The following is a 20113-nucleotide window of genomic DNA, read 5'->3' on the forward strand; positions in this document are numbered from 1 at the left end:
ACATGCCCCTTCTGCCTAGCGTCCCAGTTTGTGTAGGCTCCGACCCGCAGCCGCAACCAAGGTGACTACAACCTTCACGATCAAGTGCACAGACGCGCACCAGTGAAGGCAGGGGAGCCCAGCTAGGTTCGCCGCAGAAGTGCCGGAACGCTCAATGTCAACCAGGCTCTGCCGGTCCGCCTTGTCATACTTGCTGTTGCCGCGTCATACAATCCACACTAAACTCGAGTTTACTTACCGCCGACGCTCCGCATAGACGCCGTGGCCTTGTCTCGGTGTGACTAGCTCCTTTGCCCCAGAATAGTACAATGCGCGGAAGCCAATCAGCCCCTGAACCGTCACTAGTAGTCGCTGCGCATCTGCCTCCACCCAACGCTACCGGATGTCAGTGGTCACATTGCTCACCGAGTTGTAGAGCCCCAGCTACAAGCTGCGATCATCCACCGTTTGTCACAGCAAGGTGCTCGTGGCTCAGGCCCAGGGCATCGAAGTACGCTACGTTATCGAGCTGGCACTAGCTCGTGGGAAGCTCGACCCTGAAATAACTGGATACGACAGGATTAGTCTGGAAGCGATCCAGTACCATACTGTTGCCGTTGATACGGCAACCCCCGACGGAATTCTTCGGGCTCACCATAATGTGGTGTTCACGGCCAGGATAACATCTTCATCTACCTCTCACGGAGGTATGATTATTGCTCCGAGCCGTACGTCGGACATCGCACCGCCACGCATGCTCATGCAATGGACTGCGGCTGCCTTGATGGAGATGCAAGCCCAAGTCATGTTGCAGACCTAGCCGTGTTTCATATAGTATGCGAGGCGTGTATGTGGGCGTGTGTGTGGGTGGATAAGTAGACGGGCTGTGCTTGCCTGCTTGGGCACCTGGTCAGAGCTCTGGGGGTTTCAGCGTCTTTCCTGGTCCATCTTTGCTTAGAAACTCGGGTTCCCTCCAGCCAAGGCCTCACCTTTATTAGAACTTCATCCCGTACGTCCTTCGCTAATAACTCCCTACTATCGAACAAATAAAAAGCACTTCCGACTAAGTTCAAAGCAGCTCTAACGATGAACGGCCCTGGACATATGGAGTGCTCCCATGAAGCTCCATACGGAGTCCATTCCACTCGACCATTTATCCTAACGCCACACGCCATTTCACAGATTATTCGTGATATTCGAGCGCCGAATTGTCTGCTAAATCCGCCTGAGAAAAAGCGGTTTCTCGATACAACTGGAGTTAATCTGGAAGCATTCAATCAGTCCCATGCTGAGGAGACAAACGAAAGTCTCCTAGGAAAACTCATCGGCCTTGTAAAAGAGTCTATACTCATGGGCGCTAAAGATAGCACACCTGTCTTCTCTATTCTTCTTGCTGCAGGAATTGCAATTGCTTTTCAGCGATTGGCTGTCGACGACGACTCTAAATTCGATGACTGGGCTGCCGTCCACACAAACGACACCTGCCTCAAACTTCTCAAACTAAACAATGAGCACCCCGACACCAAATCAGCAGAAGCAGCAATTCCAGGAGGTCGCCATTGTGTGAACGGCGAGGGCGGGGGTACTGTTGAGATGATCGATCCCAGGCCTGAATCTGCAACACAATTTGGCAGCCTGTCTAGCATATTTTGCGACCACCCAAACCTTCTTGACAAGCCTGACTGCGATTCGAATCGTGCGTGGGAGGATTGGGAGGATTGGATCGCAAAGCTAGAACACCCACGCCCTACAGCTCTACGAGTCTCCCGCCCTTAATCCGTCCAAAAGGATACCTCTGCGAGGCGGTCGGGATACCTTGGCGGGCGGAATCTGTGGTGAAAATGGCATGACAGTGGTTAATGGACGGTTTATGCAGTTGCCTTCCAAATGGTTGACGTGTAAAAATCGACGGTGATTGGGAGTGGCGTTGAAGCTAAACCCAGAAAGGTACTAGGAAAAAGAAAAACGAGAATGTGGGGGCGGCGACCACCACATGGAGGTGGAGGAAGAGGAGAAGGGGGAGAGAGAAAGAGATGGGAGATGGGTATATATAAGTATAAGTATAGAATAGGACACCATCGCCTAAATCGAATCTCAGTATGTATTTGCATACCAGTCGTGACAGGATTAGGGTGAAAGTTCAGAGTAAGAAGGACAGCTTAGAATCTTCCTCTTCATTCAACATGGCTCTTGAAAAACGGACATACAACGCCGAACATCGAGCAGTCGTGTGCGAGCCTTGCGGAACGTGCCTAGCGTCCGACGGCCAAGACGGCCGATGGGAAACCTACCGGTGGAGGGAGCCGCACAGGCTAAAGGGAGAGAGGCTAAAGCGCACGCTAGATCTGCTCTTAGGGCACGACCTGCGCGGGCGGAGGCGTCAAAGACTATCGCGGAGGCTGCTATGCGAGATGATCCAGGCCTGGCATCGTACGGCGGCTACCTGTGCACATGCGACATCGGTGTGTTGTGGTATTACCCTACAAGTGACACACTTAAATGTGGCGTGTTCCCCCCAAATGCTGTTGCTGGAATTCGACTAGCGGCCGCCGTACTGTGTGGAGGAGTAAGGCTGCCCCTGGAAATTCTTCGCGTTTTGCACTCTCTGTTTACATGGATGACGGCTAGTCGGGTCACGTCACCTTGCCGTAGTTCCTTGTAAGGAGCCTTACGCTCCTTCACTTTTATCAATCAACCCTTCCCCCTTTACACTTGATTCCTACACATTTAAATTGCATTACTCCATTGCCTATCAACAAACTCAAGGCCACAGGGCTGGCGCCCTTGCGGAGCCTGCGGATCGAGTCTGCGTGCGTGCTGTGGTTCCTATCGGCATCTGATTCAGTCTGAGCTTGATCTACGGCAACCTGTCATACTTGTACTTGTCGGTTGTTTCATCCAGATGCTCAAGGTCACCAAACCAGTTGTCGTCTTGATGTCCAGCTGGACTCCTTGGTTCTCTAAGCCCGAGACAGGTGTGATTCCAGCCTCGAAAATAGATGCAATGTCATGGACAGGAAGTTGTACATGCTCATGACTGTGTCGAGTGAGAGGTCTAGCCTTCTCGAGCGAACCTTTTTAGACCAGCTTTTGTATTCGCAGCAGCCGCACTACGCTCTGTCCGGGTTAATGCGCCTTTGTGCTTCGATGTAGCGGCCTAGTTTTCTGACGGACATTACATCTTTGCGACGGCACCAGTTTCTGAGATGTATACCTCGCCCTCCGTGCCAACCATGATCATGTTCCTCACGTTGAGCAAAGTTTCGCCCGTGAGCAAGGCTGCTAGTCCGTATGAACATGGACCATACCGGTGTCTACGCTTTGATCTACTCACTCTATTTATCACGCTGGGTTTTGGCCGCTGTAGATAACCGTGGCTACGAACTAATATGCGTTCTTACGCTCCAAGTGAATGACGGTGGCGTCCAAGCCAGCATCCAAAGATTTGCACTTGTCCTTGACTTCGGGTTTGGCTATGCCAGCCTGTGATCAATCATGGAAGATCAAAGTGTCGGAGCCGAGCCGAGCATACGAGATCCGTAATACAGTTCGTGCTCATTCCCCACCGGCATCTGCCGGGTTCTACGGACGGGTCTCGTGGCCCTGTTGCTGCTATTCAAGCACGATCACAGGGGGCGAGGCATCTCTGAGTGTGGTCGCAGAGGATAGAAAGCTTGTTTTTGGGAGGCATCGCTGACTTGATAAAGGCCAAAGTGGTCAAATAGAATGCACGACACGTGGGAGGCTAGATATTTCTTGTTCGGCTTCCCCTCCGAGCGCCGAAGTGTGCGGCCCGCGCCACAGTGTCCAACGCAGTCATGGCAGCACCAACGACACCCTGTTCAGCACGCCATCCGACCGAGCTCCAGAAAGCCCTTCACGCGGCCACGCATCGCAGATAATTCGTGAGCTGGGGGTAGATTCGCAGGATTAGGTAGGCTTAGCCGGCTTCATTCCTTAACTACATGAGTCCTACCTTGAATGTCGCCGCCACGTGGGCTGAAAGGCGCGGATGACCTTGGCCTTCGCCGTCAGAGGTGGACTCGTTCCTGCACATTCCTTGTCGACGCAAGGAATTGTCTCGTTGATCCGCGTGATCGTCTCCTTTAGCATTCTCTGCGCCCTGTCTAGCGCTGGTAGATCGAGGTGGCAAGGATCGGTGTACCTGGCCGTTTGCTCGTGAATGGCGCCGATAAGGTCGTGGTATTTGATCAAACGCTGCAGAGGTTTTATGAGTAGAGAATCCAGACTCCATGAACCCAGCTGTAGTAGGGCGAGTAACCTAGTGGCACCATGGCTGCCGTTAAGGAATCGCTCGTAGATCCTTATGAGGCTCCCACGTATAAGGTGAGAATCAAAAACAGGACCAATCACAACTTGGAAATTTTCGATGCGCAGGCTCCTTGGCTCGCTACAGCTTGCACTCATCTGGTGGTGCAAGGGAGCGGTTGCCTTCTCAAGCGATTGGAGGAAGGATGTGTGGAACACGACAATCTCCCCCACGTTGCGGAATATCTGCCTGACTGTTTCTTGATTCAGGTAGCGTTTTGCGGACTCCATCATCTTCTCCAGATCACGCATGTCCGCCAGGTATATTCTTTCCGTCGCCAAGAGCTCCCCAATAGCCCTCATGCGAAGGTAGTCAGGACTGTTGAGGTTGTCTCCCTTTGCCACAACGGCTGCCATGGATTCAGGCGAGCGAGGGCCTTGGGTACGCTCGCTGGTCACTGCAGGCTGGACAACTTGCAATGAACTGGCCCACCGTGCGCCGGCATCTCGCAGGGACACAGGGCATGGTGCCGGCCCCGAGCCTCTCGAGTACGGAGCAGATTGGTTCTGGCGATGAAGGCAGTGTTGAATAACCCCGCGCTCCCTCGGCGGCCGAATGGGGCTGAGCCCTGGCGTTGGCGGCGGGTCGCGGAACGGTATGTACATATCCGATGGCCTGATTACTGGACCGGTTGCGGGGCTGCGGTTTGGGAGCTGCAGTGGTCGCGGAGCCAGGTTCTCTGGACCGGAACCGAAGCTGGTCCAGGGTATCTCGCTGGTCGACTGACTGGGGCGATCAGGTGTAAGCGGCTCCATGACGAAAGAGGAGGGTTCGTGTGCGTAGATCGAACAGACCCCAGAGCGCTCCTGTCGACCGTTCCATCCCTTTTCTCATGGAAGCCATGCGAACAATCAAATGCATTTTCACCCATCCATTTTTGGCCGTCGAGGGCCGGGAAAGGGCATATTTGGACAAGTTTTACTTCTGTAGCGATGAAGACGGATCCCAGGTCACAGGTCAACACGCGCAATGCTGGCCCCAAGACTTTCACGGCGCCGTTTCGAGATACAATCTTGAGCATGTACAGCTTCCTATCGAATAGAACGACACGAAAGTTCAAATAGTCTCCATACAGTGTGTGTTCTGCAGCTTTCAAACAGTGATTGATTGATTGATTGATTGATTGATTACATATTTAGCGTCCACTTCCGGACCCCTCTAGAGGCATAGGACGTGCTAGGCTAGCTACTGACTAAATCCACGAATACACTGAGCGTTTCGAGTGTTCGTAGACGCAGCTGGGTCAGCGTACACGACCTAAACATCAAGTTACCTTGGGCTAATGGTTCTGCCGCTCACCGTATGAGTCATACATCCTTGGGGCATTCGTAGTAATGCTTCCTCGGCATGCATGCGCGTCACGGTTAAATCTACACAATGTGTCGCAATACGCTTCCTCGACGAGGGCGAACTGAATAGCCTGACTTCTTTGTATAATTGCTACGTCATCCGAATTTGACACGGGATGTTCTACGCTTTTTGGCGCCCGCACCTGCGATACAACGTGGAAGGCATGCGGCCAACCTATCTCAGCCTCGTTACCCCTCAGCAATGACCAACAGCATGCGTCGACCACCTTGAGCCTGCTTCAGACGGCAAGCTGTTATATTTCACTACTATGCGAAATCACTAACTAGCTTGCTATCGAGATTTACTTCTGACTGATATAAGGGAGATGAAACATATTAGCGCACTATAGTACCACGGATTAAAAGTCAATAACTTTGTACCAACGACTATGGTAGAAACAGCTTTTGGACTGGAGAGTCGCCTAATCGCTTGCATGGCGGCCTATGCGTTGATCAATGGGTTGTTGAATGATCGTGGTGTCATAAAAAAAAGTTGTGGGTCATACTTGGGTCATGTATATCCTGTGCAACACATCATGCAAGTCGCATATTGGCTTGTATGATTACTCTGCCTTTCAGCCAAAGCGCCTAAAAAAGCTAGCGAGGAGAAGATTTCGATTATAGACAGCCTTGATCTCTGGCCAGAAGTCGGTACCGCAACAACACATCAGTTCCCGCTACACCAGGCTGGTCTACGTATTGGAGATGCGCGGCAAGCGCATTTCCTTCAACCACTACTGCTGTATCATTGAAAAATAGTCAGGAACATATCAACGTGTACGGGATGGGAAAACTCACGGCGGCGTAGCCGTTCTGGTAGATCGAGCACTATCATATCTTCATCCCCGCGGTTGCGAGGCCAGTCCTCGACAACCGTATCTAGAATATCGTCGGCGTAGATACACATGAAATTGATTCTGATCCGCTCTCCGTGCATGATCCAGGGGTTTTCGAACTTGTAAAGATGTAACGTGTTGGCCTCGATATTTTCGAGCAGGGAAAGATGCATCTGCGCAGCGATAGCCCAGCTAGCATAGCTATCACCCCAGACCTCATAACTAAGTTTGGATACCGGAGTCCGCACAATATCTTGCTCTTTGAGCCGCAACCATCTATGACCAGCGTACGGTGGATCCAGCTTGAGGTCCCAGATGAGGTTGTCAGCTCCCTGCCAGAAACCGTGCTGGGAGGGTTTCCACGATTCTGGAACATAATCAGGCTGCACCGTCTCGGGCAGATATGGATGTAGGGCACCCGAATGATAGTGCAGAAACCCAAGCGGAGGATTATTGATAATATTAGCAGATACGACAAAGTCATTTGGATAGTTGATTTTCCGTGTGACTAGTTGAGGGATCGCATCGTCGTCGAACCATACCTATAGATCGTAAACACAACGCCTGAATGATTTTTTCGTTAGAAAAGCGAGGGTACCCCTTACAATATCGTCGTCGATTTTGACATAATACTTGCCGCGCTCTAGGTGCTGCCAGGCTTTGTAGTAGGTATACGTATTCAACTTTTCGCCCGGAATCCTTAATTTCTTATGTCTTGTTGGATTGCTGGCTATGATATCTTCAAGGTACTGAAGATCGTCTTCACGATCTGTATTAACAATCCAGAGCACCTCGTCGAGCCACCCGCCCTGGTCGGCCATATTTCGCTGTCTGGGCTTAAGCATACGCAGAAGGTACCGTCATTAAGGAGCCGCACTCACCTGCAGGTAGCAGTACATACATATGGCTCTATCCTTTCGGCCATAGAAAACTAGACCGCTGACTGTGACACCTTCCGGTTTGCTCGATAGTGTGCGTGTGTTGCTGCTCTTAGGTACACCATACCTCTGCCATTGCAGTTGGAGCCTGTTGGAGGAATAACCAAGAACAAAGAGCAGAATAGCTAGAAAAATGACGCGTAGAGTTCTTCCCCGGCTTTGGCAATATGCACTGGCTTTCATGTTGATACCGCCATAGCATACGAAAGGTTTGTGGAAGAAGGAAGAAGCACTCGGGAACGTTGTGATTAGCGCTGGGTTTGTCCGCAGAATGATGACACACGTGGGGGCAGAGATCTGAGGTAATGTAATCAGGGGCGGGAAAAGAAAGCTGCGCAGTCGTTTGTGGAAGACGGAGAGTGGGGCCATACCTTTTTTGACGATGGTGGAATGTGAGTAGGGTCCCCAGGAAGATCATCTGTGATAGAGAGACCAAGGGAGCAGTCTAACAAACTTTCTCTTCTCGAATACGCGAGCTAATGTTCAAAATTGCCGATTGAGTTCCATCTAGATTGGGCTTCGAGGCTGAGACTTCCAGTCTGGCCAGAGAAGGCTTCGCGATCACGTAGGACTTGAGCCTAGAGCTCTGACGTCCGCCTGCAAGCGGCCTGGAGCGACCTGCCATTGAGACAAGGTAGTTCAGTCAGATTCTTGAGTGACGTCCAAAACGAGTGTCCGCTTTCCTGTGATGTAGGGAAATAAAACAAAGGCTATTATTTCGGGACGCAGTAGAGACCTATAGTGCGCCTAGGGATATGCCACACGAGCGCGAAGTAGCGCGACAATTGTAAAGCCGTCCCCGCGTGCTCTCTTACTAGATTCACCCCTGTCGCTCCTGGTCCCACCCCCTGCTGCATATATCTTAATGCCTTACCCGCGAAACTACAGGGAGGTCCAAAACGAGTGTCCGCTTTCCTGTGGTACAATGAATTATAACAACGGCTATTTCTGGACGCGGTGGAGCCTTACAGTGCGCCCAGGGATAGACAACACCAGAGCGAGGTAGCGCGACATTTGCTGAGCTCCCCCCCTGTATTCGCTTGCTATATTCACCCCCGTAGCGTCTGGTCCCACCCCTCTGAAACATACATCTGATGCCCAACGTGGGACATTGCTCTATGCTCCATTTAGTTGCTTGATCCTATCACCCATATATAATGAGCCTTCTGCTGCTCCGGCAATAGTTTCTCTCTGACCTATTCTTACTGTTCCTATCTATCGGGACCTCACCGCTAGCCTTGATGTCCGCCATGATCTCTCCTGTCTAGGTCGCGCGCTTAGTGGGCCCTTTGGAAGAGCGTGGAAAGAAGGGATTCTGCCTAACAAAACCAATGCTTTCCCTCTCTGCCCCCTGTCCAAAGTTGTTCACGAGTAATCTCTGCTCGATGAGTTTTTCTCGTCAATATAGTCGAAGCATACAGTCCCAGCCAGTGGCTTTACTCCGAGGACTGTGAATTTGGGGTTTCTTCTCCCGGTCCTGTTATTGATGAGCCTAGCAAGACACCTTGCCCACCCTACACCCTGAAATGGACACTCTGCCAGAAGAAGACGAGGCTCCACAAGCTTAGTGGGAATGCGGTCCAGAATATTACATCCTGCCCCAGCATATTTTGGGGCGATGAACTCGAGTCTGAGATTACAGATATCGTGGCGCAGAAGCGATTAACTAACACCCACGAGGCTGAAGAGACCATAACTCGTATGTTCAATCAATGCTCGCGGCGAAGAGGCCATACCCGGGCGTTTCCCGGGGTCCGACATCAACTAGGTAGACGTAAATGAACAGATCGCGATACATGCATGGATCCTGTGTCAGCTTGCCGCATAGCGTATTAATCATGTATGGTAGGAGACGAGACGGCCGGCCGGTTCTATTCGGGGGTGGACGTGTGCGGCTAAAACGGCGAATGGTAGAACGTACTCTTCGGACGGCGCGCTCGCTGCACTGTACTTTCTGAGCAATTGCTCGACTCGTCTGATTTGTAGAAGCAGAGCCCGGATCTCCTTGTGCGCCTTAGGAAATAGCTGCCATGCTATGGCTGGAATGATGTTGTTATAGGTACAAATATAACCGTTCTTGGCAACGGATAAATACGTGGAAGTCTAGGGGAACCGCGTTCGAACGTGACTCATCAGGGCTAGCTGCGTAAGGAGTCCTATCACGTGACTCTGCGGGATCGACCCCTCAATATGCCTTTCACCCACTCTCTAACTCCGTTTCTCGATGTTCTCTATATAAGCGATAGTTTAGGCCCTTCGCATCCAATGTGATAGGCTGACTTACAAGGTTTGCGACAACACTCACTCCCTCTTATGAACGCATGTCCGATACGCTAGCGTCGACAAGTCGGCGTGCTATATGCTTCTATACCTACTGTATTTGCCAATCGTGTCCTAACGGCGCAGTCATAGTATGAAGCGCTACAAGCTGCAGCCAGGCGATGCGTGACGAGGCACTGATTGGTTGCTGTCGCGCTTGATGTTGGTTGTGCACTTTGCGTGTTTCGTTCATCACACGGAAGAGAAAACCCCGCTTTGTCCTGCTTTTAGCTCCTGGCTAACCATTTGTTTCTTCCATGAGTACGGAGTACAACAAGACGATACTCAATGACTTGTTGGAGCCGATTATCTCCTCGTACTTGTGTGCAGCCCCCTTAGTGAAAGGACAAACCATCATGGCCTCTCGCGCGACGAGCAACCGATCGCCCCGCTCTGCCTCGCGCAATGACTTTCACGTCGCCGTTCTCTGCGCCCTACCCTTAGAAGCTGACGCAGTCGAAGCTGTCTTCGACCAGCACTGGGACGACGGCGGCCTATCATTTAATAAAACACCCGGCGATCCTAATTTATACTCTACAGGTGTTATCGGCCGCCACAATGTCGTACTGGCGCACATGCCGGGCATAGGCGTAGCGAATGCCGCGTCCGTTGCGAGCGCTTGCAAGACGAGTTACCCTAATATTAGACTGGGACTCGTCGTTGGAATCTGTGGCATCGTCCCCGGTGATGGTAGCGATGAGAGAGTGCTAGGCGATATCGTCATCAGTGACGGCGTGGTGCAGTACGACTTCGGACGGCATATAGATGGGCATTTTATGCGGAAGAATACCCTGCTGGAAAGCTTAGGAAGACCCCTATCCGAAATTCGATCCATACTCGCGAAATTCCGTGGCATTCGGGGTCGAGCTCAGCTTGCGAAGCGCACATCCAGCTACCTAAGCGACATTCGAGCAACACCGCAGCTAGGCGCTACTTACCCCGGCAAGGCACTTGACAGGCTATTTGAGCCCGACTTTAAGCACATGGATGAACATAAGATATGTGATGACCTTGGCTGCTCTGGTATTCCCGTGCCACGCAAGCGGCTCCTGCCAGAACTTGACGAGCCGGCCCCTAGCATTCACTTTGGATTGATCGCATCTGGGAGCACCGTGATGAAGTCGGGAAGGGACCGCGATAGGATCGCAAAGGAAGAAGACGTAGTCGTATTCGAGATGGAGGGTGCGGGCGCATGGGATAGCTTCCCGTGCGTGGTAATTAAAGGGGCATGCGACTATGCCGACAGTCATAAGAACAAGGTGTGGCAGCGGTATGCTGCGGCAGCCGCGGCGGCGTGTATGAAGGGCTTTCTCTAGGAGTGGGTGCCGATTGAAAGTATGTGACCGAGTTTTACTAGGTCTACGAGCTAAAGGGCGGTAGGTACAACACAGATACCCAAGGGTCCATGGTGTATGTCGCGGTATTTCGAGCTACGTGTCTTTCTAATAGGCTATTAGTTGTTGTTCCGTACCCAAAGAACGAAAATTTTGTGCCGAGAGTCTCTTATCTAGAGACCCTTATGTCACAGCTCGGCCTCGGTACGCATGCGGATAAGCTAGGATCGAGAGTGGCTCTCTATGGCTTGGGAGGTATTAGGTAAGCGATCGAACTTCGAAAGATAAGCCGGGGAACTGATAAAAAGGAAGAAAAACACAGATTGCACTATCCTACGTGCACTGGCTCTAGGAAACATGTCCTAGGACATCCGTGTTCTGGGCCCATGCAAGCAGTCTAGAGCGATTTTTATAGAGTTATACGTCTATTGCCCAAGAATGTAAGATTCCCGGGTACGACGATCCCTAAGCGGAGACACTATCCTTGGTGAAATCCTGGCTTGAGCAGACGGATCGGGGTCGTTGGCTTATGGTGATCGATAATGCGGACGATACCGAGCTCTTTGCCCTATCACAAAAGGACGAACTCATCCACATGTCAGGTCCCGCTATCGGCAGAGGGAAACTAGGTCGCTTCGTGCCCTCGTGCCGGCACGGCTCGATCCTAATTACGAGCCGGAATAAGCAGACCGCCGTCCGGCTAGCGCCTGCGAAGCACCGGATCGAGGTAGCGAAAATGACGGATGCGGAGGCTATGCGGCTCATCCGATCTACTATGGAGGATGATGATATTACAGTGGGGACCACGGAGCGACTCGCATCCCGACTCGAACACTTACCTCTTGCACTCGTGCAAGCAACGGCCTTTATGCAGGAGAACGGCACATCTATCGAGGATTACTTATAATTACTAGATGAAAGCAGCGAAGTCCTGGTCAACCGTTTGAGCGAGCTATTTGAAGGCTTCGGAAGAGATTCCGAGACGTCACATGCAGTAACAGCGACTTGGATCATCTCATTTGAGCAAATCGAAAAGCAGCATCCGTTGGCAAGCTCTGTGCTTTCAATGATCAGCCTTTTGGATCGTTAGAGTATACCCAAAAGTTTCGTGAAGGATTACTAGGCATCTACGCAGCTAGATAACCAACAAGGCCAGAGTGGCTTGGAGGCTGTGACGAAGGCACTGGGTACTCTCATTGCATTCTCCTTTGTCTTAAATAGAAAGAATGACACCGTGGATATGCATCGTCTAGTCTAGCTCGTCACTCGCAAGTGGCTCGCTACTAAGGGAGCAACGGACAACTTTGCGGTAGCAGCTTTAAAGGTAGTGTCGAATGCCTTTCTATGGGGAAGATTTGAAACCCGAGATATCTGCTTGCAGTACTTACCACATGCTTATGCTGTATTAGCAGCGCATGGAAAGGAGGTGGAGGCCGCGAATCTTCACCGAGCATCGCTTCTCCATAATATAAGCGGTCTTTTCATGCATTAAGGTAGCTGGGGAAATGCCGAAGCCTACTTGAGCCAAGCCGTAAGAATACTGGCCCAAGCGTAAGGCGAAGAGCACCCGGATACACTGAAAAGCATGGGCAACCTGGCGGCGACATATAGGAACCAGGGCCGGTGGGAGGAGGCAGAGGCGCTTGAGGTGCAGGTGATGGAGACTCGCAAGACGAAGCTTGGGGCGGACCATCCCGACACGCTGACAAGCATGGCCAACCTAGCGTCAACATTTTGGAGCCAGGGCCGGTGGGAGGAGGCAGAGACGCTTTTTGTGCAGGTGATGGAGACGAGCAAGACGAAGCTTGGGGCGGACCATCCCGACACGCTGACGAGCATGGCCAATCTGGCGTCAACATTTTGGAACCAGGGCCGGTGGGAGGAGGCAGAGACGCTTGGGGTGCAGGTGATGGAGACTCGCAAGACGAAGCTTGGGGCGGACCATCCCGACACGCTGACAAGCATGGCCAATCTGGCGTCGACATACAGGAACCAGGGCCGATGGGAGGAGGCAGAGACGCTTTTTGTGCAGGTGATAGAGACTCGCAAGACGAAGCTTGGGGCGGACCATCCCGACACGCTGACGAGCATGGCCAATCTGGCGTCGACATATAGGGACCAGGGCCGGTGGGAGGAGGCAGAGACGCTTGAGGTGCAGGTGATGGAGACGAGCAAGACGAAGCTTGGGGCGGACCATCCCTCCACGCTGACAAGCATGAACAATCTCGCCCACACTTGGCAGCGTATAGGAATGGTATTGGAAGCTACTCAATTAATGCGCGAATGCGTTCGCCTAAGTCAACGTAAGCTGGGCTTGAATCACTCACATACGAAGGCTTCTGTTTCTACTTTAGACGACTGGGTTAGCCAGCTCCAAATTTGATTACGGATTTACTGAGATTGACTTTGTCTATCCTCTTAGTAAATAGCTTATAGCTTCCGTTATAGTCTAGGCCACCGCGTACTGTAGTATTTATTGGTTCCGAAGCTTTTGACAATGAGGCACCACTGGTCTTGACGAGAGTGCAAGGCTTAGCCGTGGTTGGTTATACTATGTATTAGAATCACGTGAATCTTAGAGGGGTAAGTGAAGCATGTATGGTGGGGTGCACATAGTAGGCACCGCAGGCGGCAGCCTTTGCAAATGTGACGGCTACCTTGCACTCGTGAGCTCGGTCCCTGCTCGCACTGTATGTCTCCACTGCGTCCAGAAATAGCCGTTCTTATAATTCGTTGTGCCACAGGAAAGGGGACACTCGTTTTGCACCTCACTGTACTACAGGTCTACCTACTGGTCTTGAACCTTTTGTCCCCCCAAAAGCGTCCCCCTGTCCGGGGCGGAAGGTCACGGCACGGGGGCCATTTGGTGGCGTCGTGACCTGGCAGGGGTAGTGGGCTTTTTGGGTGGTTAACTTGTAAAAGTCGTGGCCGGGTAGTGCGGGAGGCAGGGTCCTCTGGGATGAGAAAGAATGAAAAGGGGGAAGCGAGAGAGAGAGAGCAAAAAGAAAAGTAGAGGTACAGTACTGTATCGTCAAGCCGTTGGCGTGAATAACCATACACTCCTAAGCATGTGCAGCTTCCTATCAATAACATTGTGTCGGTTTGTGGAGCCTGGAATCGGAACCCTGTGTACCAAATTCTACTTCCATGAGTCATGAAAAGGAGACTTACGCTACCACAGAAGCCAGTTCTGGATGTGGACTCTGTGTACTGTCAGGTACTGTTAAGTAGGTCACGGTCCGGGCAGAACACATCGTGCGTCACAGTGTCCGTCTCTTCAATCGGTACTTTAAGCGACAATTGGGACACAGCACCCGGCTAGTGGCGGTTCAAGAATTAAGGAGGGGCTATTCTAATATGGCATAGGTAAAATGAGGACCGAAACTGAGTGGGCAATACAAAATGGATTCTTAGAGTCAGGCCTCGTATGCTTATCAGAGGTCTCAAGTGACCGTACTTTAAATGTACAAGATGCTGCCGGACTAGTGCCTCGCAGGCTTTAATACAGTCAATATCTTCGCCATCCAACGTTTGAGCAGCTGGCGAGGGTTTCCGTCCCACTCTATGAGAATTTACGCAGAATCTCTAGTAGAATGATAGTCCGGTCCCAGGACTACTTATTGTCCATGCAAACACTCGCGGATAAGGCGCAGAGCACTATCTCGGCGCCCACAGGCATGTCGAGATACAGCAAGACTCTGCATCGCTTGTAGGGTATCCGGATGCTCCGCTCCAAGCATCTCGCGTCGAAGATCGAGGACTTCCACCTCTATAGGCTCAGCCTTGCCGTAGTGCCCTTGCGCATGGTACGTCGTCGCGAGTTCGGCCATGCTCTTGATCGTGTCCGGATGCTTCGCTCCAATGAAATCGATCGCGGACGCTGTATCTACATCAGTGGAACGAATTGTTGTACCATGACAAAGGAGCTGGGGCGAAGCAAGATTCTATCAGCGTTACCCTTCAGAGTCTTCGTTTCGCCCCCAACATCGTAAAGTCACCATCATTCGCTTCAGCTCGATCTGCTGTTCGTCTCTCTAGGTCCAAAAACCTCGCTTCGTCCCCGGACACAAGCTCCTCCGCAGAGCTAGATGATAATGGGCGCTTCCTTGTTTGCCGGCTCGACTTGATGCCTTGTTGCCCTTGGCGAGGCTCCCTTGCTTCCTGCACTTCTTCGGCTCGAGTGAGAAAATGAGCCAATTGTGAGAACGGTATATAGAGCTTCGCGGACTCATCACCGCAAAAAATTTCGTCGGTAGCGAAATCACTGAGATTGATTTCGAGGCGGTCTTCCAAGTTGACGGCTTCTTTATCTGGGGAGCGAAAGGCCTTGGGTAGAGTAAGAACTCGCCGAAGGAGGAGGATAACGAACAACTTACTCGGCGTTCCACCTCCTGGACGACTTGTAGGTCGTCAACGTCATTCACCACACCAGTATACTGCGGACGCCATGATGACACTGTGCACTCCTTATCTTCATTGATATCAATGCCAATGACGAGCTTGATATCCCCGTTGGAGTACAAAATGTAATCCTGAGCAAGACGTCGCAAATCTCTGCCATCTTGGGAGTACGATACTTCGATGACAACACCTGGATAGGTGGCATCCTTATGTTGGAACTGCTCGTCGGGTTGCCGACGCAGTGGACGGCTTGACTCTCCTCTTTCCGAGGTTCCTTCCCGTAAGAAGATTCGCGCCGTTCCACCGCTCGCTATATCTGACGCAAAACGCCCGGCCTCATCTTCTCTGCTGGTGATCCTGTCGAGGTGGTCTTGTAGATGTTTCGCAAGGGATCTCGAGAAAACCTCGTGAGTAGGGGAAGGCATGCGAATGATAAGGAGTTCGCGATCCGGATCGTAATCGTGTCGGCGTACCTTGTGGTCGATTATCTCAGATATTCGTGTGTACGTCGTCGGGGCTACCTTGATCCCAATCAATGGCTGATGACCCGCCTGACTATTGACCGCGTCGAGCAGCTGTCGGACCTTTGCCTCGTCCTGCCTCGGTCGCCGTTCATCGGACGAAGGTGGTGTCAACGGCTGATGAATGTGTTGCGGGGGCGTTTCGTTCGTCGTTGAATCGCAGTCGCTTTGAGGGCTGTCCGGATGGGAGATCACCGCGTTTCCAGCCATGTTAGATGGACAGATGTTGCGCTTCGTATGTCGCACGAGTCTGCAACTACCCGATTGCGTATTCACGGTCTGCACCCGGCGCCTGATGGGGTTTATGTAATCAAAACCAAGTCGCCCTCGTCCACCTGGAGCGGGGCCCAATCCCGTTGACTTGATAGAGGTCACGTGATCCGAAGCACCATGCGGCGTGCCTCAGTCGACGAGGCCCAGAAGCCACGTCAGCCAAGCTTTTATTAAACTCATTAAACTATAGATACCGAAACACCTAGTGCACGAGTGCTTAAACTATAGTCAATCTTCTGAGGCAAAACTAGAAGTCGGATGAGAGCAAGAACCTTTTTGTGGCTCTGCAATATTTCATGTAGACGCGGCTGCGATTGATCGGCAGGCTGCAGCACAGCCTTGTTGTGGATTAAGCCATCCAGAACATGCAGGTCTCTGGTAGCGTCGTAGAGTGCATCATCCCCCTTGATGGATATTCTTGATGGCATGGGCTCAGCTTCATCGACAAGAATTTCTTGAAGCTTGTGAGGTGCCTTCTTATGTCACAAATCTTCTGGCGCGTGGCTTCCTTGGGGTGTCCCTCCTCTTCTGAAATTTTATAATCACAAGCATCCCAGAACTCGTAGCATTGACGGAGGGCGCCAAGGAGATGTTTTTGGAGTCGTTTCACCATTTGATAATCAATGATCAAATGCTTGAGCTCGCTGTCATGGTGATCCGTTGTCAAATTTTTCGGTGGCTGGTGTTGTGTATCGCCATTTGAAGGCCAACCAAAGACGTGATGATCTTCCTTGAAGGAATGCCCGTGATAAAGCAGATTTTGCCACTCTGAATCAGTCATGATCATGTGCTGTTCCGAGGCTTGATTCCTTGGCTCGATGTGCCCAATCATCGACCCGCTCAGATCATGTTGCCATACTGTAACAACAAAATCCCTGGCGCTCATCTCCGCGAAAAAGCCTCCATTTGAGCCATGGGTGATATCAAGACCCGCTCCATTTGCGAAAGCAAGCACCACTAAGCCCCAAACGTCGAATCGAGCCGCAGGGCGTGATCTAACAGCTCCTATGTAACTTGAAGACTGTTGTGCTTTCTCACGCCAGTCATGTCTTTTTTCACCAGGCAGCGCCCTATAAAGCGGAAGCCAGGAGCATTCTCCTGTGTCAGAACTCTGCGCAGCGTGGATCCATTCCTTGTGATTCAAGAGGCAGTTTCTGATAAGCTGCTCCCAATCGTCTGCGTGGACCCCGAAGATATTGTTGATCTTCCTCTTTCTGAAGGGAGGTAGAAGCATGCGCCAGGACCATGTGGTGAAATACCCATAGTCGCTGCCGTACCAACATCTCGCCGTGTCTGTGTCTTCCAGAAATTGATTCAATGCCTGTAAGGCTCCAGCCCCAACTTCCAAGACGGCAGATGCAGCAGCGTCCATTGGAGAAGTTTGCAGGACTTGAGTAGTAATTTGATTTCAGTTTGGTTCGCTGAAAATTCGTCTCGCAGAAGTAGATAAGAAGATTACAGAGAGTGAGGATCATAATAGATTGGGCAATGTACGCTTATGATGAATTTATACCGGATATCACAAGCAAAGCAGTCAGTTGTTATGATATTTGTTATGATATTTGTTATCGTCATCTCTTCTACCCCGCGTCAGAGACGAATTTGCTTTGTGAGTAGCATACTAAATGCGCTCTTGTTCAACACATGTGACAATACGCTCTGGTTTTCGCAGCAAAGCTTCAAGATACAGTATCAGCCGGAAACCTCGGAGGAGGTTACACTTCTCTCCCCAAAACCCTCCTTCTTGGCCAACAAATGGTCGTACAGAATATCTATAAGAAATTTGTAAGCCTCGTTATCATGCCTTCAGCTATACGTCACTGAACCTTAATAAGCAACGGCGAGTTCGGACTGATTCTTCAGGGGTAATGCGAAGGTGTGATAATGAGCGGACCTTATCGGAAGCGGCGGGTGCACTCTTAATCACTATGCACGCGTGCTTTCATGCGCAGGGCGCAGATAAAACACCCTGGACCGACACTCAATGTCGAGAATCAGAACGTAAGGACACAGTGCACGCTCTTCCTCGAGTAACTTAAGTCTCGGTAACGCCAACCCTGCTAGACAAATCATCCGCTCAGCTCTACATTATGTGAGGCACGAAGATCAAGGAAACTTTCAAACGTCAAACGACGCTATGAATGGTAGCCATTTTCGGCGGAATCTTAGCTATCTTCGACTCCCACCAGGAGCCGTTTGTGAGATATCGCGTACTGAAAAACTCTACCCTTTTGTGCCATATATTGATCTAGGTAACGGGAAGCTTTAAGAATGTCAGCTTATTAACCCGTTGGATGAAAGCCGAGAGAAATATAAGTTTGCTATTCTTATTAACTTCTCGTGCTACGGAGCGCAAGATGATCTGACTCGTCCTCTTCGTTTGGATGTGTCGTACCCTACAGGGTATCCCATTTTTTTATAGGACATGGGATGAATGTTCTTTAGGGAATTGCTTTCATGGGGGCTATATTGCTCGCCGTTGGGCCAGACATGCTGACGTATTATCTGACTACAGTCACGTGTAAATAAGATACTCCAATGGAACATCCATGCTGACCGCCATCCGCATCTCCGATCTTCCTCGCGATTTGAATGACACAATATCAATCTGGAACATTTTGAGGCTGCAGTGACGATTGAGCCATTCTGAGGTCCATCCTTACCGGGGCGTCGGTCACTATGCCATCGGCGTGCGTGCTGCGTCTGCTACTATGGTAACCTGAGTTGACTGACACGTTGCTCTTTCAGCGCAATCGAGCTACAGGAATACCTTAAAGAGGGATACTGGATATATGGGCGCTTCTATGGCTCCTGGAAATCCGACAAATATTTTGTTACTATCGACTCGGTACGCATACAGTGAGGTCCAAAACGAGTGTCCGCTTTCCTGTGACACAATGAATTATGAGAACGACTATTTCTGGACGCAGTGGAGACATACAGTGCAAACAGGGGTCAAACGCACTGTGTAAGGTAGCCGTCACATTTGCAAAGCCTTCCGCCCTACGGTGCCTACTATACACACCCCACCATAAGTGCCTCACTTTACGCCTCCGAGAAGCACGTGATTCTAGTACATACGTAACCAATCACGGCTGAGCCTTGCACTCCGTCTGGACTGGTGGTGCTTCATTGGCAAAAGCTTCCGAACCGACGAAGACTACAGTACACCGGTGACCTAGACTCAAACGGAAGCTATGAGCTAGTTACTAAGGAGAGAAACAAAGTCAATCTCATCAAAGCCATTATTAAATTTGAAGCCGGCTAACCCAGGCGTCTAAAGTCGAAACAGAAGCCTTCGTATGTGAGTGATTCAAGCCCAGCTTACGTTGTCTTAGGCGAACGCATTCGCGCATTAATTGAGTAGCTTCCAATACCATTCCTATACGCTGCTAAGTGTGGGCGAGGTTGTTCATGCTTGTCAGCGTGTCGGGATGGTCCGCCCCAAGCTTCGTCTTGCGAGTCTCCATCACCTGCACCTCAAGCGTCTCTGCCTCCTCCCACCGGCCCTGGTTCATGTATGTTGACGCCAGGTTGGCTATGCTTGTCAGCGTATCGGGATGGTCCGCCCCAAGCTTCGTCTTGCGAGTCTCCATCACCTGCACCTCAAGCGTCTCTGCCTCCTCCCACCGGCCCTGGTTCCTGTATGTCGCCGCCAGGTTGGCCATGCTTGTCAGCGTAGAGGGATGGTCCGCCCCAAGCTTCGTCTTGCGAGTCTCCATCACCTGCACCTCAAGCGTCTCTGCCTCCTCCCACCGGCCCTGGTTCCTGTATGTCGCCGCCAGGTTGGCCATGCTTGTCAGCGTGGAGGGATGGTCCGCCCCAAGCTTCGT

The 20113-nt window shown here is 51.3% G+C and overlaps 8 protein-coding genes across 8 annotated transcripts; 2 read left to right on the forward strand and 6 right to left on the reverse strand.

Moving 5' to 3' along the window:
* The first annotated feature begins 927 nt into the window (after positions 1-927).
* Positions 928-1958, forward strand: F5Z01DRAFT_496230 (uncharacterized protein). Its single transcript, XM_046260246.1, has 2 exons — positions 928-988; positions 1058-1958. The coding sequence occupies exon 2, from the start codon at positions 1066-1068 to the stop codon at positions 1753-1755; it is 690 nt and encodes a 229-aa protein (XP_046113367.1). The 5' UTR covers positions 928-988; positions 1058-1065; the 3' UTR covers positions 1756-1958.
* A 1855-nt stretch (positions 1959-3813) lies between these two features.
* F5Z01DRAFT_496236 (Dbl homology domain-containing protein) lies at positions 3814-5359 on the reverse strand. Its single transcript, XM_046260247.1, has one exon. It carries the CDS (start codon positions 5062-5064, stop codon positions 3952-3954), a length of 1113 nt encoding a protein of 370 aa, XP_046113368.1. The 5' UTR covers positions 5065-5359; the 3' UTR covers positions 3814-3951.
* A 917-nt stretch (positions 5360-6276) lies between these two features.
* F5Z01DRAFT_631708 (uncharacterized protein) lies at positions 6277-7615 on the reverse strand (the record flags this gene model as incomplete). Its single annotated transcript, XM_046261809.1, has 4 exons — positions 6277-6398; positions 6457-7036; positions 7100-7321; positions 7376-7615. The coding sequence occupies 4 exons, from the start codon at positions 7613-7615 to the stop codon at positions 6277-6279; spliced, it is 1164 nt and encodes a 387-aa protein (XP_046113369.1).
* Positions 7616-10107: 2492 nt separating this feature from the next.
* On the forward strand, positions 10108-13468 carry F5Z01DRAFT_746111 (uncharacterized protein; the record flags this gene model as incomplete). The annotated part of the gene is made up of 11 exons (XM_046266945.1): positions 10108-11047; positions 11209-11347; positions 11398-11422; positions 11501-11525; positions 11556-11935; positions 12038-12142; positions 12176-12193; positions 12221-12337; positions 12359-12560; positions 12600-12636; positions 12670-13468. 11 exons carry the CDS (start codon positions 10108-10110, stop codon positions 13466-13468), a joined length of 2787 nt encoding a protein of 928 aa, XP_046113370.1.
* Positions 13469-13720: 252 nt separating this feature from the next.
* On the reverse strand, positions 13721-14162 carry F5Z01DRAFT_669203 (uncharacterized protein). The gene has a single exon (XM_046264408.1). It carries the CDS (start codon positions 14139-14141, stop codon positions 13854-13856), a length of 288 nt encoding a protein of 95 aa, XP_046113371.1. The 5' UTR covers positions 14142-14162; the 3' UTR covers positions 13721-13853.
* Positions 14163-15045: 883 nt separating this feature from the next.
* Positions 15046-16217, reverse strand: F5Z01DRAFT_631714 (uncharacterized protein; the record flags this gene model as incomplete). The annotated part of the gene is made up of 2 exons (XM_046261810.1): positions 15046-15411; positions 15462-16217. The coding sequence occupies 2 exons, from the start codon at positions 16215-16217 to the stop codon at positions 15046-15048; spliced, it is 1122 nt and encodes a 373-aa protein (XP_046113372.1).
* A 226-nt stretch (positions 16218-16443) lies between these two features.
* Positions 16444-17748, reverse strand: F5Z01DRAFT_697879 (uncharacterized protein). Its single transcript, XM_046266337.1, has one exon. The coding sequence runs from the start codon at positions 17650-17652 to the stop codon at positions 16630-16632; it is 1023 nt and encodes a 340-aa protein (XP_046113373.1). The 5' UTR covers positions 17653-17748; the 3' UTR covers positions 16444-16629.
* A 1924-nt stretch (positions 17749-19672) lies between these two features.
* F5Z01DRAFT_678664 (uncharacterized protein) lies at positions 19673-20074 on the reverse strand (the record flags this gene model as incomplete). Its single annotated transcript, XM_046265464.1, has 1 exon — positions 19673-20074. One exon carries the CDS (start codon positions 20072-20074, stop codon positions 19673-19675), a length of 402 nt encoding a protein of 133 aa, XP_046113374.1.
* Between the last annotated feature and the right edge of the window lie 39 nt (positions 20075-20113).

This window comes from Emericellopsis atlantica (assembly GCF_019669845.1).
Source record: "Emericellopsis atlantica unplaced genomic scaffold F5Z01scaffold_68, whole genome shotgun sequence".
In the NCBI taxonomy this organism is placed as follows: domain Eukaryota; kingdom Fungi; phylum Ascomycota; class Sordariomycetes; order Hypocreales; family Bionectriaceae; genus Emericellopsis; species Emericellopsis atlantica.

What these genes read in the sequence shown, in the direction of transcription:
- F5Z01DRAFT_496236 (XM_046260247.1), bottom strand. Translation starts at nt 5,064, where the DNA reads ATGGAGCCGCTTACACCTGATCGCCCCAGTCAGTCGACCAGCGAGATA.
- F5Z01DRAFT_669203 (XM_046264408.1), bottom strand. Translation starts at nt 14,141, where the DNA reads ATGGTTATTCACGCCAACGGCTTGACGATACAGTACTGTACCTCTACT.
- F5Z01DRAFT_496230 (XM_046260246.1), top strand. Translation starts at nt 1,066, where the DNA reads ATGAACGGCCCTGGACATATGGAGTGCTCCCATGAAGCTCCATACGGA.
- F5Z01DRAFT_697879 (XM_046266337.1), bottom strand. Translation starts at nt 17,652, where the DNA reads ATGGACGCTGCTGCATCTGCCGTCTTGGAAGTTGGGGCTGGAGCCTTA.